The following is a 16,298-nucleotide window of genomic DNA, read 5'->3' as shown; positions in this document are numbered from 1 at the left end:
TATACATATTAATAGAAAACCATTGTGTCTCTCGAGTGTCCAAGATAGATTTTTTTTTCTTAATCAGTCAGAAAAGAAAACAAAAACATAGGCAACATTTACAAAATGGATACAAACTCAAAAATGGGTAAAAACTCAAAGTAGTTAGAATCAGTGATGTCAAAAAGGGCTCAGGGTTATGAGTCTCAGTCTGGAATATTAAACAACAACAACAAAAAGTTGAATTCTGCCTTGGTATTCACAAGCTAATCCATGCAAAGAGGAAAAAATGTTCAGAGATCAATCTAGCAGTGAAAGGGTTCTTCTGTGCAAGGAAAGCTCTATTAACTAAGCTCTTCTAACAGTCCTTATGTATTTGAGCCATAGGGACCAGCTATGTTTCCTAGTTTAGATACAAGCATCTGTATTGCTGCCCACAGAGAATAAGTGGCTTGAACTATTGGCATCCACATTATTTTATATACGTGTACATATCTATATATTTATATAAAGAGCAGTTCAAATTTAGGATGGTTATAAATTTCATCTGACATTGTAATTATTCTGGAAAGAGTCCCAAACCAGCTTAGCTTCAGGATGCCGTCATAAACCAGATGGGATATAAGATGGTGGCTAGGCTAGCCTTCTTGACTAGACTTGGAGGCATAATTTCATACATATCAGAGAACAGAGCAGGCTCCCAGTCCTCCCATCTTCCATTCCTCATCTATGGCCTGGCATGATTCAGGCCAGTATCTCTTTGGTGTGGATAGTCAGTAGTTCTGCATTTGAGAACAAAGATAAGCCTGTGGCTTGGGGTACAAACTGATTTATCAAAAAGGAGATTTTATTCCAAGCTAATCCCTAGCAAGGATAATGGAAGGTGCATACAAAGTGTCCACAGGCTACATTACCCTAAATTGCCTTGATGGTCACTGAAGATACACAAAGCACAGAGTACAAACAAACAGTAACTACCCTGTAAGTATGAGCCCACAGATCTATTAAGAACTAAACTACATTGCTTTAGACTCAAAATAAGCAAGAAATGGTCATCTGTGATGTCATTAATAGTTTAAAAAAATAACTAAGGATTGTGGTGCACCCGTCTCTGAAAACTCTGATGTAGTTTATTGTAAAAGGTGTGTTCTAGTTCAATCAGAAAATTTTCTGCCTTTTCAGGACAGATAAGAGAGTCAGAATGGTTTCCACAAGCCTTAAAAATCAGTTTCCAATATTAAGATGTTAAAAACAATAAATTTCCAAACTTTCCAATACTGAAATGATTATGTGACACTTGTTTTCCTTGTGTTGCAAATAGAATATCTTCCTTATTATTCTAATTATTTTTTAAGTCAGAAAAGTTTCTGGTAGTGTTTTCTCTAGGAAAGAGCTGAGTGCCAGCTGTACTTTGCATATACTAATATTTGGAGCTAAGCTGAGTGACTCATTTGTACTCCAATAGCTATGGATTTGCTTACTGTAGAGTATGAGGTCTTTTTTTAATGTTGAGAGATGGTAAGATCTCCATGGGCTTTTCTTAATCCTTGTGCACCCATAGCAGTGAATGGAGTAATATTTTTCTTCAGAAGAGAAAAGAGGCCTTTTTATGCATCTTCAGTATGGCACATTTCCTTAATGAGAGACAAAACATGGCTTCAGTTTTTTCCATAGGGGCCAATGAGTTTCCCTTCAGTACCTACAGATAGATTTAATTTCCAGGTGTATCTATTTTCTTCCTTGCAATATCCTTCTTCAAAACAGGGAAGATAAAGCGATTTCCTTTCCCTCTGTTTTGCTCAACTTCTGGGACAGATGGGTGGAGGAAAAAAACAACAACAACAACAACAAAAAAGGCAGGATCTGGGAGCTGCAGTTAACCAGAAAGGCTAGGAAGTACAACAGCTGGGACAATAAGGCAGCTTTGTTCGCCAGGCAGAATTTGATGTCCTTACATAGGCTTATTCAGGCCATTTCAATAATTGCTATTCCCTTGAAAGTAAGTAGACAAATAAAGAAAGAACTGTGAACCTGCTGCCGTAGATGGTAATGGGTTTGTTAGAGTAATTCAAAATTCTTTGTGAGTCCACTTGTGTGTATCTACTCTCAACAAGACCCTTGGAAATGACTTGCGCAATGATTTGTTACGCTGTCATTACTCATTAATCTGAGCTTCTGCAAATGATTTTTATTCTTCTGAAGTAAAAATAAAATCCTCATTAAAGAATTTGTTTTAAAAGCTACACAAAGGATTACAGGGCCTTTGCAAACAGATGTAAGAAAAAATGTGGTTATGCAAAATGTTCCCTCTCATGAGCCCTTACTTTCCATTGACTTCCAGGAGCTTTGAACTGAGCCCTAAGTGCACGGTTTAGCTTATTACAAAGGTTGGAGTCAGTAATTAGAATCACATGTACTCCAGGCCACCGAATCTGATTGTAGGTGAGAGTCCCAATTTATACGAGAAGTGTGCATTAATATTATGCAAAAAAACCACCAATAACAACAAAACCAACAAAAAACTATTATCAGATCTTGAGATAACTATAGCTGTGATGGTTTGTAGAAGTATTTCTTAAAACTGTTACTTGAATTTGCCTCATTTCTGGTAAACAGCTTGTGGTGGCAAACTAAGCAGGAAGGAGGAATTTTTACTCTAGATTAATCATGTCCACACATGGTGCTAATCAGAGTAAGTCCATGTGTGGACAAGCTATTATGTGTGACTTTACAGTGATTTAGTCAAACTGGTGAACTTCTTCTTATTCACCTTTAATCAATTAGGAGTGGGTTTAAAGTGAAATAAACCACAATGGAACTCAATCCAGGGATTCCATAGATGAGATGCCACAGGTTCAGTAAGCTGGTACAAACAAGGTGTCATCTTTGTCACTTGCCTCCTGCAGCTGTCTGATGTGTAAAAAACTGTAGTGTGGAGGTTGTGATGAAACACTGTGAAAGTGTCGCTATAACTGATGTTAAACTTAAAAACAGGGTGTTTAAAGAAGAGAGATATAGACAGTTGTGTGTAAGGAATGGAAGTAAAACATACTCCATCCTTCCCTTTTTCCAATTGCCTCCTCCCAATAAAACAGGGGAAAAAAAAAAAAAGGAAATATCCGTCAAAAAGCTGACCTGGCAAAATAAGGTCATGGCACTAAGAGAGTGGATAAGGCTAGTTCTTTGGTGTCTCTTCCTGCAGTAGTTAGGAGGTGCTGTAAGAAGGTAGCTGAGTAACAAAAAGAAACAGCCCTCTGCCCAGTCAGTGGCAGAGCTACGAAACCTGCTCCCAAAGGATATATTGGATGATAAAGGTTTACAAGAACTCATGGGGAGACTGGATAAATACCTGGAACAGAAACTCATTGAGGGCTACTAAGTACACAGAAACTGCATTCCACACAGGAAATGCTCCAAACTCAAAGCAGACGGAGGCTGGGAGGATAACATCACATGCTTGCCTTGGTCTTACCCTTCCTCTGGTGACCAGTTACCATCACTGCCAAAAGCAAGCTCTTGGCTAGTTGGACCACTGGCCATATGGCCATTTTTCTGTTCTTGTGTAAGGAAAGGAAAGAGCAAGTAATCAGGTGCAGGAAAAAATGCATGCTTTCAACTCTTAGTGTCTTAAATCTTTTTTTTTTTTTTTTTTTTCCTCCCTCCGGTTAGACATTTTGAGGAGGAATATTCTAACATTGTTATTGAGGGGTTACAACACGAACAGTCCAGTCAGGGTCCCTGTGGCACAACGACCAAGTTAATATAAAGTAGCTTCCAACTGCTCTTCTGAGTAAAACTTAGGGCAAAGTGTAGAGGGGTGATGAACTCCCCAGTTGTTTCCACATGCATTTGCCTGCAAATATTATCGCCCACGTTATCTGAAAGATCTTGGCAACAACATAGCCAACTGGGTGCTTTCAAACCAGCTCTTCCTTTGACCGCTATCAGTATTTGTGTTCCTGTTTAAATAAGATAAGGGGTATTAAAAAAAAAAAAAAAAGGAGGGGGTCGACAGAGCAGAGCTGACTGCCTCATTTGGGTAGAAATTCTCATCCTGTTTCTTTACAAGGAGGGGGAGGAAAGAGGGGAAGTTTTTTGCAGTTAATTTCATTGAAATATTCTAGAATACCTCTCCTTTTTAAAACCCTCTTCATAGAAAAAAAAAAAAAGTAATCGTGGAGTAAAATCGGTGGAAAGACCACGAAAGGGGGGTTGGAAATCTCTCCAGAGGTTGAACCTTGCCTTCCCTGCTAGGTGGCTTCTTTTGTTTTGTTTTTGCTTCGCTTTGCTTTTTGTTTGTGGCTTTCTCCTACTTGGCACCGAGGGAATTTGCTGCATTTCTCCCTCGCAGAATCAGTCACGCCGTCCCTAGGTTCACGCTGAGGATCTGCAAAGTTTTCCGAGCCGAAGGGAGTCACTTTTACAGCGTGTGTGGGGGTGGCGGGGAGAGAGTAGGGGTATCAGAAGCAATAGGGTCCCTGCCTCCAAGCCGCAGTGCTGCTCTCCTCTGCCGAGCACTTGCAGGCTGTGCAATTAACCGGGCAGGCGGTGAATTAAATCTTTGTAAAGCCCACCAAGCGGGGGGTTCCTGCGAGCTCCTTCCCAACCGGTCTCGGGCGGCTGGGATAACAACAGAAACAAGCAGCAAGAGCGAAAGAAAAGCGGGGATCCTCGCCGGCCGCCTCAGGATCGCCGAGCCCCCCCCGCCCCCGCTCGGTGCCAGTGCTCCCGCCGGCGGCCGATGGACAACCTCGGCGGGGCCCGGCCGCTGCGGCTGCTCCTGCTCCTGGCACTGCTGCCGCCAGCTCTCCGCGGCCAAGGTAAGGGCTGTCTGTCTATCCGTGAGGTGAACCCCGGAGCGGCCCCGCGGGGCGAGAAGGCTCGGGGAAGGGGGCGGTGGGGACCACCATACCCCCCCCCCCCGGGGGGGCCCCGGGCAGGCTTTGAAGCCCCGCCGCTGCCACGAGTGTGAGGGAGCAGAAAGGCGGGGCGTGGACCGGCTCCGCTGCCCAGGCTGTGGAGGGTGCCTGCCGGGGCGGCCGGGCTGCGGCTCTCCGTTCCTCACAGTCCTCCGGCGCGGCCCGGCCCGGCTCGGCCCGGCCCCGCCCGGCCCGGCCCGGCTCGTTCAGGGACCCGTGAAACGCCGGGCTTCCTCCGAGATGTGGTGTCCCGAAGCCAGCCTCGGGAGAGGGGGCTGGTTCGGTCCGCTGGCTTCGGGGCACACTGTGTCCCCCACAAAGAAAAGTGGGATCAAGAGTGTGGAACCGCGCTGCAGCAGGAGGCATAGTGAAGGAAAGCATACGGGCCTTGTAAATACTGAAGTATTTATGAATGATATCGTGTGGTGGGGGTGCTTGTGAAAGTAGTGCTCTGGATCCAAGCCGTGCTTCCATTTCTAGATTATGCACTTTTTCCCCATTCTCTTAAAACTATATAAACGGAGGATATTCATTTAAGTCAGCAGAGTAATACAATAAAAACATAACTGATAAGATACAGCAAAGAAGCTGCTTTTCATGTGACGGTGAATTTATCCTAGCCCGCAGCTAAGTGACTTTCTGCTAGAGGAGCGCCAAAGGGGGCCTTTGCGAGTTGAGGCTTGGCCATGCCATTCCCCAGGCAAGCATTTACAAACGTATGGTCCCTGGTATTGGCTTAACAGCCGCAGACAAAAGCCAGTGAAGTAAATTATTTCGTATCGTTGCAGTATTTTAGCTCTTATATTTTTGTATATTGCAGAGCACTTGTCACAGATATTTTGCTTTTGACACAGAGGTGTTAGCCGCTTCTTTTAAAAAAAGGAAGAACAGAATAAAGAAGCTTAAGAAAGCAATGTTTAGTGCTAAAATCCCAGGATAACGCCTACTTTCTTTCAGACAACGGTACATCAGCAAATTTGTGACTGTGATGCACTGAAGGGACATAGTAATTTTCACCATTATTGTGAAACACTAAATAACTTTACTTTGTAATGCAGTGTACCTTTAGCCTTAACTAGTGCACTACTTTTTAGAAAAACTCTAAGTAATTAGATAAGTTCAAGTTTTCAAAAGTTGTTATCACAAAGTATAGACAAATTTGGTGATAAAAGGTACATTAGGTCTCTAGTCTCAAATAAAGATCAATACTCTAATTTCACTGTGAATTTCTGCATCCTTAGAATTTTGAAAACAGTAACTTGGATAAAATTAGATTTGGATGTTTAAAAGCAGATAAGAAACCTTTTCTAGGACACTACTTCTTGAAGAGTAGACTGCTGAGGTTAAATATTTTTTGAGAATGTGAACATGCTTTAGTAATTACTAGCAATCGTAGTTGCTGTAAGATAACTTTTCTGCATTATTTCACAAGGCCGTCTGTGTTTTGCAGGCCAATAGAGAAACTACATAGTGAATTCATGTTATTCAAGTGTATGCTCTTTGGGGCAGAGTCTGTATTCCTCTGTGCACCTAGTATCAAGGGGCTTGGGGTGAAGATGATCTCCAGAGGGCTTTAAAGATACAATTGCCAAGTTGCTATAGCAACATATTTCTGAAATACAACTTCCTCTTAAGCTTGTTTCTGTCAGTTTTCTAATTGCTTTTCCTTACTAGTGAATCATCAGTATCTATTAATCAGTAGTCCTCATTCTGAAAAAAGAAGAGTCTGGATTAAGGGGAACTGCCCAATGCACGTGAAGATAGTTATGCATGTAGTTCTTTGCAAGAGTAAGGATCTTAAAAACCTGCTAGGCTGTATAACACAACTTGATTTTCCTGTAAACATTGCATTCTTGTTACAAAAAAATTTGCCTTGGTATAAACTACTGTCTCTGCTGAAAAAGATGGATTACTCACATCATTATGTCCAGTCAGTGTATGAACAGTTCATCCTCTAGCTGTGTCTTTGGCATGTCTTGGTACTACAGACACAGACAGTTTAACTCACTAAACATCTGGAAACATGGCTATTCAGGGTGAGCTTATAGTTTGTAATAAAAGAAAATGTTCCACTGAGTGTGTGGAATGAGTTTTATTTTAAGACCATGGCTTTTACATGTGCTTTTATAGAAGTAAATTTATAACAAGTATATGGGTGGAGGTAGGACTTAGAAAAGGCTAGGTTTGTTCTTTCTTGCCTGCTGTCATAGATAATATCTCTCTAAAAATCACATACCAACAAAAAGTCTAATTCTGAAACCTGAGTGCTATCTCTAAATTAGTTTTCACTTGAATTTCCTTTTAATAGTCCACTTTCTGGCATGACATTTTATTGCAATCAGGGGAAGAGCAAAATGTTAAATGCTTGTTTTTCATCTGTGTAATTGAAAGCAGACATGTTAGTGAAATCCAAGATGAAAATTCATAAACTAGCTTATCAAGTTACTGCAGCATATTTATACTATTCTGTCAGATTTCAGGCAAAATCTGATAGCAGGTCAATGGATTTTCAAAATTTATTTATTTATTTTAGCGCTTCAGCCCATTCTGCAAGTTTCAAATCAACTCTACACATTTTTAATAAATAGTTGCCTTAAGACCAACTTAAGTTCAACAATATTTTTATTAACATTTTCTGAAATGAAGGATTGGTCATAGCTCTTCCAGAACTTCACAGAAATAGTTACCTGGGACCATAAAAGAATATAAATTTGATTTCAGGAGTTACGGTTAGACCATAAGAAGTAGGTGGCAAAATCAATTCAGTAAGCAGATTATAGGTCTACTAGTTGTAGAGAATACCTGTAAAGAGTACAAGGGGATGAGATGGAGAAGGTCAAGAAAGAGAGAGTTGAAATCTGAATTAAAAAATCATGGCATGGGTGAGAATTTTCTTGGTGGGATAGAATGGTTTAGTATGAAAAAGGTAAATGAACAAAAGTTTATGAATACGGTTAGCAAAAAGTGATGGCTAACAGTGAATAAGGAAAATGAATAAAGTTAAGGAAGAAAAAAAATTAACTGATCTTTTTAGCTGGAATAGACAAACATTTCTGTAAAGCACTCGGGAAAAGTCAAGCACATGTATATACATGTAAATTAGATGGAAGGAAGTAGGTCAGGAGCTGAGATTTTAATAGTTGAGTCATTACAGGTAATAAAACTGGGAGAGTGAATAACACTGCTCCAAGATAAAATGTATTAGTGGAGCCAGAAGACTGAGAAGACTCTGCAGGGTAAGAAATAATAGAAACGTTGTCCAGAAAATGTTCAAAAAAAAAAGAAAAGTATATGAAGGAGTCAACAGGAGCAAGAACAAAAACATTGGAAGGGGACATATGAAGCAAAAAGACAGAATATGAAGGAGAGGAAAGGTTGATACAGATCAGTGAAGAGCCCTAGAAGAATGTAAAGAATTCCTGGGCATAATATTTTGTAAGTAAAAATCAATTTAGAAACATTCAGGGTAGTGTCAGGTAGCTGGGGAAGGAATAGTCCAGTAGTGTCTACAAAGGTGTTGTACTGGTTAGTTTACAGTGACAGGGAGAGCGCATACAATAAAGGAAAAATTGTGACAGTGACCTGCCTGTTTATCAGACAGGGTGATGATTCTTGTCCCGCTGAAATCATCTCTTGGCAGGATACTAGGACGCTTCAGTAAGAGTTGTGTTGAAATTCTTCTCTGTTTGACAGGATACAACAAACTCCAGTGCTAATGCTTTGCTCAATACACTGGCACATCTTCAGCTAATGCAGTTAATGAAGCTTTTCACCTTCACTTTTTACATTTTTTTTAAACACTTTTTTTTTCTTCTCAGCACTTATGCGTCCCCTGTCTCTGCTTTGTGCTTAGCATAGCCTACTTTAGACTTATTAAAGGTTTTGAGAAATTGCCCTCCAGATTTCAAGTATGTGTTGTTGGATCTTACAAAGGAACTGAATAAGAATTTCTAAATTCTCAGGAATTTTCATTTGAGTTCATTTCAATTATTCCAATTTGTTTCTAATTTTCCTTCTAGAAGAGTTGATGAAGGTTTGGGTATTTTCCACACAAGTACAGGAAGTACGTTGGAGTCATACTATTTTCTGAATTACGGTAGCATCCACAAACAACCCATGCTGCACAAGCATATAAAGCATTCTTTGCTAAAGGGTTCACTTCAGTACTGTCAAAATCTGGGTTGAGACCTTGAGCTTAGTAGTAGAGAAAGCAATACCTAAAGAAATGCCAAAGTAAGCGTGGGGATATAGAAATACTTTGACTGATATATTTGAGGTTTCTTAGGACATTTCCTAGTATTTACTAAGCACTGGAATGATACATCATGCAAATGCTACCAGCACTACAACTGTTTGAAATATTACTGCCTTCTAGCTTTGAAGGTCGTAGCACTGTCTGAGCTCCAGGCTTAGAGTACTGAGTACTTCTAATGTCAATACTTTGGAAGAAAACCTGGAAGAGGTAGATATCAACTTGTAGCTCAATATATATAGAGAGAGTTTGAATAATGAGGAAAATCTAATGTAAGACAGAGTTTTAGAAATGTCTCGAAAAGAGAACTTTTCCTAAATCATTGCTATATAAATATATAGGAGAAATTAATCTTTATTTTGTTCCTACTTTGTAAAGCCTACGGGTTCCTTCCAAGTTTATTAGTTGCTTGAACCTTGTCTCGTTGTGCTGTATAGATGTGCCCATCTATATAGTCTTTCCAGACTATTCTTTAAATATAGCAGCAGTACAATATTAGAATCTTTTATCATTGTCTGTCTTTATCTTTTATTTGCAATAACAGTGCTTACAGAGTAGATATATCTCACTTAAGCAGTATATAAAAACGTTATTATTATTGCTGATTTTCTGGTCAGAAGAAAATAGAGAGATCCCAGTATGAAATTGATTTTCCTGCAACCATTTTACATGACAAATTACAGGAGTGTTTGAGCATAAATGTGTTTTACACTCTGAGACGCACTGCCCAGTTATGTTTTCATATCCTTCCTATTTCAGTTGCTTTAATTTAAATGTATGTGTATGTTTGCACTTGATCCAAAGTTATTTGAGGTCTGTCTAAAGACTGTCATTTACTACAGTACATACCATGATCATGGCTTTAAACAAATGAACAGGACTACTAATAAATGAATTATAACACATTATATAAAACTTCTCAGTGACATATTTTCTGAAGATTTGAAAGGAGAAATCAAGAGAAGATAATTTGTTCCTAAATGAGAAAGAAAAGGTATGCCTTAGGATTATCAACTTGTGTGAAGTAATTTCATTATTTGCATGATGAAAAAATTCAAGTTAATTTGTTCACAGAGAAGACATCTGGGTGAACTTTCAGGCTTCAGCTATCCAGAAGGTGGTTGAGGTGTGTAAGAGCTTGTCTATTTGAGGTAGTAATGGAAACAGTGGGTTTAAATGGTCTTTTGCAGTGGACAGTAAGGTAATATAGTAGTAAAAATTATCTGCCAGTAAGGACATTTGAAATACAAGCACATTGCATAGAGAGGTTGTGGAAGCAGTCTCACTTGCTATTGTTATGAACAACTAAATAGAAATTTGCCTAGAACTGATCACATTTTATCAGTTCTGCGTGAGAGTATTAGGTAGGACAAGATAAAAGAGAGGGCTCCTTCATCCCTATTTTCTATAGTTTTTTGATGTGCATATAGGATACCTTATGGTTTTCCTGCAAAAGGTGGAGCCTTTTGTAATTTTTGAGTAGCCAATTGCCTCCCTTTTTTGAATGATTTTTTTATTAGACCTTAGGCAATATAAAAAACTCACACTTAAAGCAGTTACTTTCCCTGCCAGAGGAAATAAGGCATGTTGCATTATAGCATTGCCTCCCTTAGGCTTGTCTATATCACCAAACACATCAGCTACCTCATCACCAGCTGCCACCATCAACAATTTTAATAGCTTCTTTTATAGACTGCAAGCAGACAGCTTATAAATTGAGGTTTGGCCATATCTGAAAAATCCCCCTAATTGTGTGATGGCCACTGCTGGTACTACCAGAGCTACATTCCCAATAAATGAGTGTTCTCCACAGCTAAGGAAATTTCCAGTAAAATGTTGGCTGTTTTAAAACCAACCACTAAACAGACTAACATACCAGGCATTTCCTTTAGGGTGCTGCTACTTTTGTTAGTATGCTAACTGGGTTTTCTAAGCAATGTCAGCTATCCTGAAATAATCCTGAAATAATCCTGAAATAATTTTACTCCCAGTTTTTCCTTTAAACCCCCAACTCACTCCTTTCTCTACCCACTCATATTTTTGCCAGAAGGGCTTGATATGTCTCTCACAGAGCTGTAGAGAAGATTCTTTGGGAGGAGTAAAAGCATTCATTCATGTTATTTGTTTCTCTATGTGTGAAAAGGAGAAAGGGCATCTTAATTCCAACTTTAGTCTGAAGAGATCCAGCAAATACACCATGTCGTGCTGAGGATGGTATGCTTTCCTGCATCACTCCATTGCTCTTAATTCAAAGCATTCCTTCCAGGGACTTGTGAGGCCAGATTTTCTGTTGTGTGGATGTCTGCTTCATAGTTTCAGGTCTCCTCTACCCTTTATTCTGTGCCTAATCCCTAGGTTTACACTCAAGTTCAGGATGCAACAAGGCAGTAGTTGTCATGTTACTCTGTTATCAGTTAGACCTTTCAAGTCGGCTAGCTCCCCTTGTGTAAACATTTCTCTGTCTTATTTGATGCCGTATATGGCTGTCCAGAGTGTGTTTTCATTGCCAGAAAGAGCATTTCTACAATTTGTTATAAGGACAGCCAAAAAATCAAGACTACAAATCCCAGATGCCAGCACTTGGACTGCCACCTCTGCTCCAAAGGCAGCTGGCTTGTTGACCTAGTATTAGCCAGGTGTCATAGTTTCAGGAGTAATTGGTATTGGCAGTGGCAGACCAGGTCAAGCACAGCCTGTCTGCCCTGAACCCAAAGCACAGTAAAGCCTTGGCCAAGGGGATATGCTGTTTCTCTGTGTCTGTCCGAAGAGTACAGATGCAAAGGGAGGTCAGAAGACAAGGAATGTAGCCCTGAATAATACAGATTGTCATCTTGTCAATTTGAGGATCAAATTCTGTACATAGCCTTGCATTTTTTTTTCAGCTGGCAATTAGATGGATGAGCACCAGTGGTAAGAGAATTTTTTCTTAACGAGAAAAGAAAGGTTTCCTCAGAAAGGTACACTGTAAAAGTAAAAAATATTTTTCTTATTGGTAACCTAAACCAATGCATGTCTGTTGTAAGCTTGAGTTCCAGAAATTCTGGATGACGTACTGTTACTGAAACATGTTGGACTAGTGCTGAGCTTTCACAGAGTCCATCTGCTGTCTGTATCATATCTGCACATGCTGAGAAGTGATAATCATGTTCTGTTTTCTTGCATTCCAGAGTGCTGAGTCTCTTACAGAATAAATTGAGTAAAGGGCAAGATCTGCACCACATTTTATAAAGTTAATTAATGTGCTTAAAAGATTGAAAATGCCTTAGTAAGGAGTAGGGACCTTGACCTGGATTTACTTCCCAATGTATTCCCAACTACAGCTGGTTATGTGACGGGGAAGGTAATGAATATGACGGTCACATCACTTGTTCTGAAGAGCTGGAAAGCTTTGCTACCACTAGCTTGATAAGCCTATTGTTACTGAGGTGTAGCTTTGGTTTGATATTATAATTAGTGGTAACAGTTTTATAACTGTTCCATAGATCAGCACTGTGTAATGAACAGCTATCTAATCCTGGGTTGTACATGGGCTTTTCCATCAGCAGTGCAGCTGTACAGAATAGCTGCTATTACAGTGTTACTTAAAAAATCTGACCCTTTTTGATTGGTCTGGAAAGCTAGTATCATGAAAATTGTCCATTCCCTTTTACTCTTGCTTACTTTTTGCACGATTCCCAGAAGCAATTCAGGGTTTCTCATTCCAGGAATCATGCTTTTGGATAACGTTCTAAAGCTTATCTTTCTTTTGCAAAAAATATTCACTGTAGCAGCTGAATAAGCAATTATTACATCATATAATTCTAAAGTTATACAGATTTTGACCACATTTCTTGCTTTGAACTCCTCCACAGTATGGCAGTCCTGTTAAGATTAGAAATCAACCTTTTTTAAAACTACCATATGCACACACTTTTTGTCTGTGTCGGCATAGAGCTAGCATATGAATGCATCATGCGCACAAAACATTTTAAGTTGTGTCCCTTAATTGCTTTTTATCTGATAAGTCTTACTGATGACAGCTTTCCTAAAAATAGAGACCTGAGTTCCAGCTGTGTTTCTACTGTACTCTTCCCTGAAGAGGACTCCTGAAATTTCTGTCAGAATACTACACATACCTCTTTAACGTCATGACAGGGATCCTAGCTGTTGCCATACTAGCATGTACAATTTTCACAACTCAAATTCTCTTGAATGCCCTGCTGCATGTATTTTTTTACAGGGATAAGACCGTGATGAAGCTGCATTTGATTTTATCCAAAGTAGGCTTGAATTTTGTCCTGAATCAGTAAATTAGCCTGCAAAATCCCTATATCTGTGAAAGGTAAATGTTACCATCTTAACAGATCCTGGGTTTATCTTCATATCTTTCTGTCTCATGATATCAAAAAGCTGAAAAATTGCATCACAAGCATACAAAATGGACCACACAGTGTATTCCTGCATGTTACAACTTTTCTGTAGGGTTCTTCGCTCCAAATAGAAGTGCATATTTCATCTGAACACAGACAATATCATCAGCCTTTCCCAGAAATGTTTTGTCTCTCAGATGCCTGAGATTTCTCTGGCTGACTTGCATGAAACATTATGCACTTGGCAAAACAGTTTGAAGGGGCACCAGGTTCAGAAAAGCAATACTGTAATTTGTACTTGAACATCTCTGGCATTCCAACACTGAGAGGTGCCACAAGCCAGTCAGTCAACTGCCAGTAAAAGCTGCATGGTTACATTCAGACAAAAAAGAACCATCTTTTTTTATGCAGTAAGTGAGATTCTCTGAGATGTTGTTGGGATAGTTCCTGTTGTCTGCTTTCTACTACCTCCTTTCCAGATGCTCCATATGATGAGCTTGTGGTTATGAGAACTGAGGGCAAGCCATGGCTGCCCCATGCTGTTGGTTCCCCTGAAGAGGGTGCAAGAAGGCACGAATAGCCTCAGTATGAACTGCTTGCGCAAAGATTTCCACCTGGGAGCCACATGAATATGCACATGTACGGTTCAATCCACAGTACTCGAAAAATACAGTTACAAGATGAGAAGTCTATCCTCTTTCAAAATAATCATTAACAACTCTTAATGCCAGAAGGTTAGAATAAATTCCAGTGCAGTCACAAGTTGAACCTGGAAGTATGAGGCAAATACTTTCAGAGATTTTTGAAAGGGTAGAGCTTGGTCCACAAATGACCATTTTTAAAAGACAAACTGCAAAGCTAGAGAAAATGTTTTTCACTCTTTTATTGTTATGTTTTAGAAGAATGGCTTTGAGGGTGGAGTCCTTTTTTTACTGCTTGTTTTTCACTTCCCTCTATTCTCAAGAGAGTTTTGGCAGGATCTTTGGAGGATATGAGTTGTGATGTCACAAAAAAAAAAATGAGCCTGGACCACAGTTCTCCCTCAACAATCTATCCGAAATCCTCCTTTGTCTGGATACACTCCTACAGACGAGGTTGCTTAGCTTGGCCTGCTTTGAATTCTTGAGTTATTTGGTTGGAGTAGAGGTGTGTTGCCAGAGCTGGGAGGGAAGAATCAGTGTCCAGAGCCAGGGATTGTCCTTCTGGGGAGGAACTTGGCTAAAGACCCATTTGTATAAAGCCCTGCAGAAACCTGCAGCCAGCTCTGCACTTTAGTTAACTGTGCATCATTTTTCAACACGGATAGGATTAATTGCAGACAACAGCACTAAAAAACACAGTTATTTGTAACACATTGTATGAGATTTGATGCATGAAAAGTTTGTTAGCAGTACGCTGGCAAACAGAGAGCACCAGACAGGGTCCCTATTCCCAAAGAACAGATCAGACACAAATGTATGTCTTTCACCACAGGGAGATATTTATTTACAAGACAGATTTTCTCTGTGTCATTATAAGCTACAATTAGCTTTCAGACACTGGCATGAATTCTGGACACACTGAGGAATTCAAAAGAAACGCTGCCTTGACTTCAGGATGACAGAGTTTTGACCAATATTTTGGGTATATAAGTAAGACTAGAAGGATGACCTAGGTCAATGAGTACAGAGCTGTGTAATAAACTAACATTTAATGTAATTCCATTTGGAAATATAATGATTTTTTACTTGATCCCATAATTTTGATTATTGTTTACTGCTATAATATTTGTTGATGGGGAACCACATCCTTTCGCAAGCTCTACTTATCTAGGCTTAAAATGGTCTACTTCTTCCAGCCTCTCCTCATATAACAGGGCTTTTTTTCTCCTGACCATCCTCCTAGCTTTTCTTAATACATTTTCCATTTTGATTTAATCTTTCCTAAAAAGGGATAGCCAGAAATGTGCTCAGTAGTCAAGAGCTTTGCACAGTAGAGCTAGTAAATGCCTTAAGGGTACCAACATTTAGATGATTGATGCATCCAAAATCTTATTAAACTTTTTTCCCTTTTGCTTTGAATTGTTGGATTATCATCACTAGTCAGGAAAAAAGGTTGTTCTCTGCAAGCAACTGTGATACTGGGGAGGCTTATGTTCTCTAATTGCTTTCGGCTGCTCTTTATTGCTCCATGTATGAAGATATACCAGTTGAGGTACTCCTGTAAGTTCCGTGTGGTCTGTGTCAGAATAAATGTGCTCATGAACAGGTTAAATAATATTTCCACTTATTTTGATTGCAGTAGGTTAGGATGTGGATACATGGACAGGTGGAGGGAGGCTGTAACACTCAGCAGAAGAACCTAGGGAACAATAGCATTGTAACTGGACAGGGAGGACCAGACGAGATGGATGCTTGCCATTACCAGAATGCAGACTGCTGCTGCTTATTGAATTTTGTACCTTTTAGATATGTGTGGAGCAAAGCTAAGAATGAGGGAATCATGTGAGGCATTTAATGATCCAGTGGAGAGAGGTGTGTGGGAATTACCTGATGTACGTTCCCTGTTAATGCCATCAGCTAGCTGTGTAATTTGGGCAAATCATTTCATCCTTCTTTACTTCAGCCTCTCTCTCAAAAATGATTAAATGAGATTTGCCTTCCTCTGTGCAGCACCAAGACATCCAGATGGAAAGGTCTTACTTATTTTTTCATTAAGGAATGAGTCACAGAATCAGTCATGTAGGTTGGAAGGGACCTCTTGAGATCACCCAGTGTTTGAATGCTCTTACAGTAAAGAAGTGCTTTCTTGTGTTGAGAT

At 39.7% G+C, this 16,298-nt stretch overlaps 1 protein-coding gene across 3 annotated transcripts in view; it reads left to right on the top strand.

Annotated features, from left to right (window-relative positions):
* Positions 1 to 3,263: 3,263 nt before the first annotated feature.
* Positions 3,264 to 16,298, top strand: part of FBLN1 (fibulin 1) — an 83,266-nt gene continuing 70,231 nt past the window's right edge. Inside the window, exon 1 of one of the 3 annotated variants that reach the window (XM_083838864.1) lies at positions 3,264 to 4,799. In XM_083838864.1, coding sequence (XP_083694990.1) covers positions 4,721 to 4,799 — 79 coding nt within the window. In that variant the 5' untranslated portion in view covers positions 3,264 to 4,720. The remainder of the gene's footprint in view (positions 4,800 to 16,298) is intronic. The other 2 variants (XM_083838862.1, XM_083838863.1) reach the window with 2 other exon arrangements.

Source organism: Anser anser (assembly GCF_964211835.1).
Source record: "Anser anser genome assembly, chromosome: 1".
NCBI classification, from domain to species: Eukaryota; Metazoa; Chordata; class Aves; order Anseriformes; family Anatidae; genus Anser; species Anser anser.
This window is presented reverse-complemented; position numbering and strand designations above follow the sequence as displayed.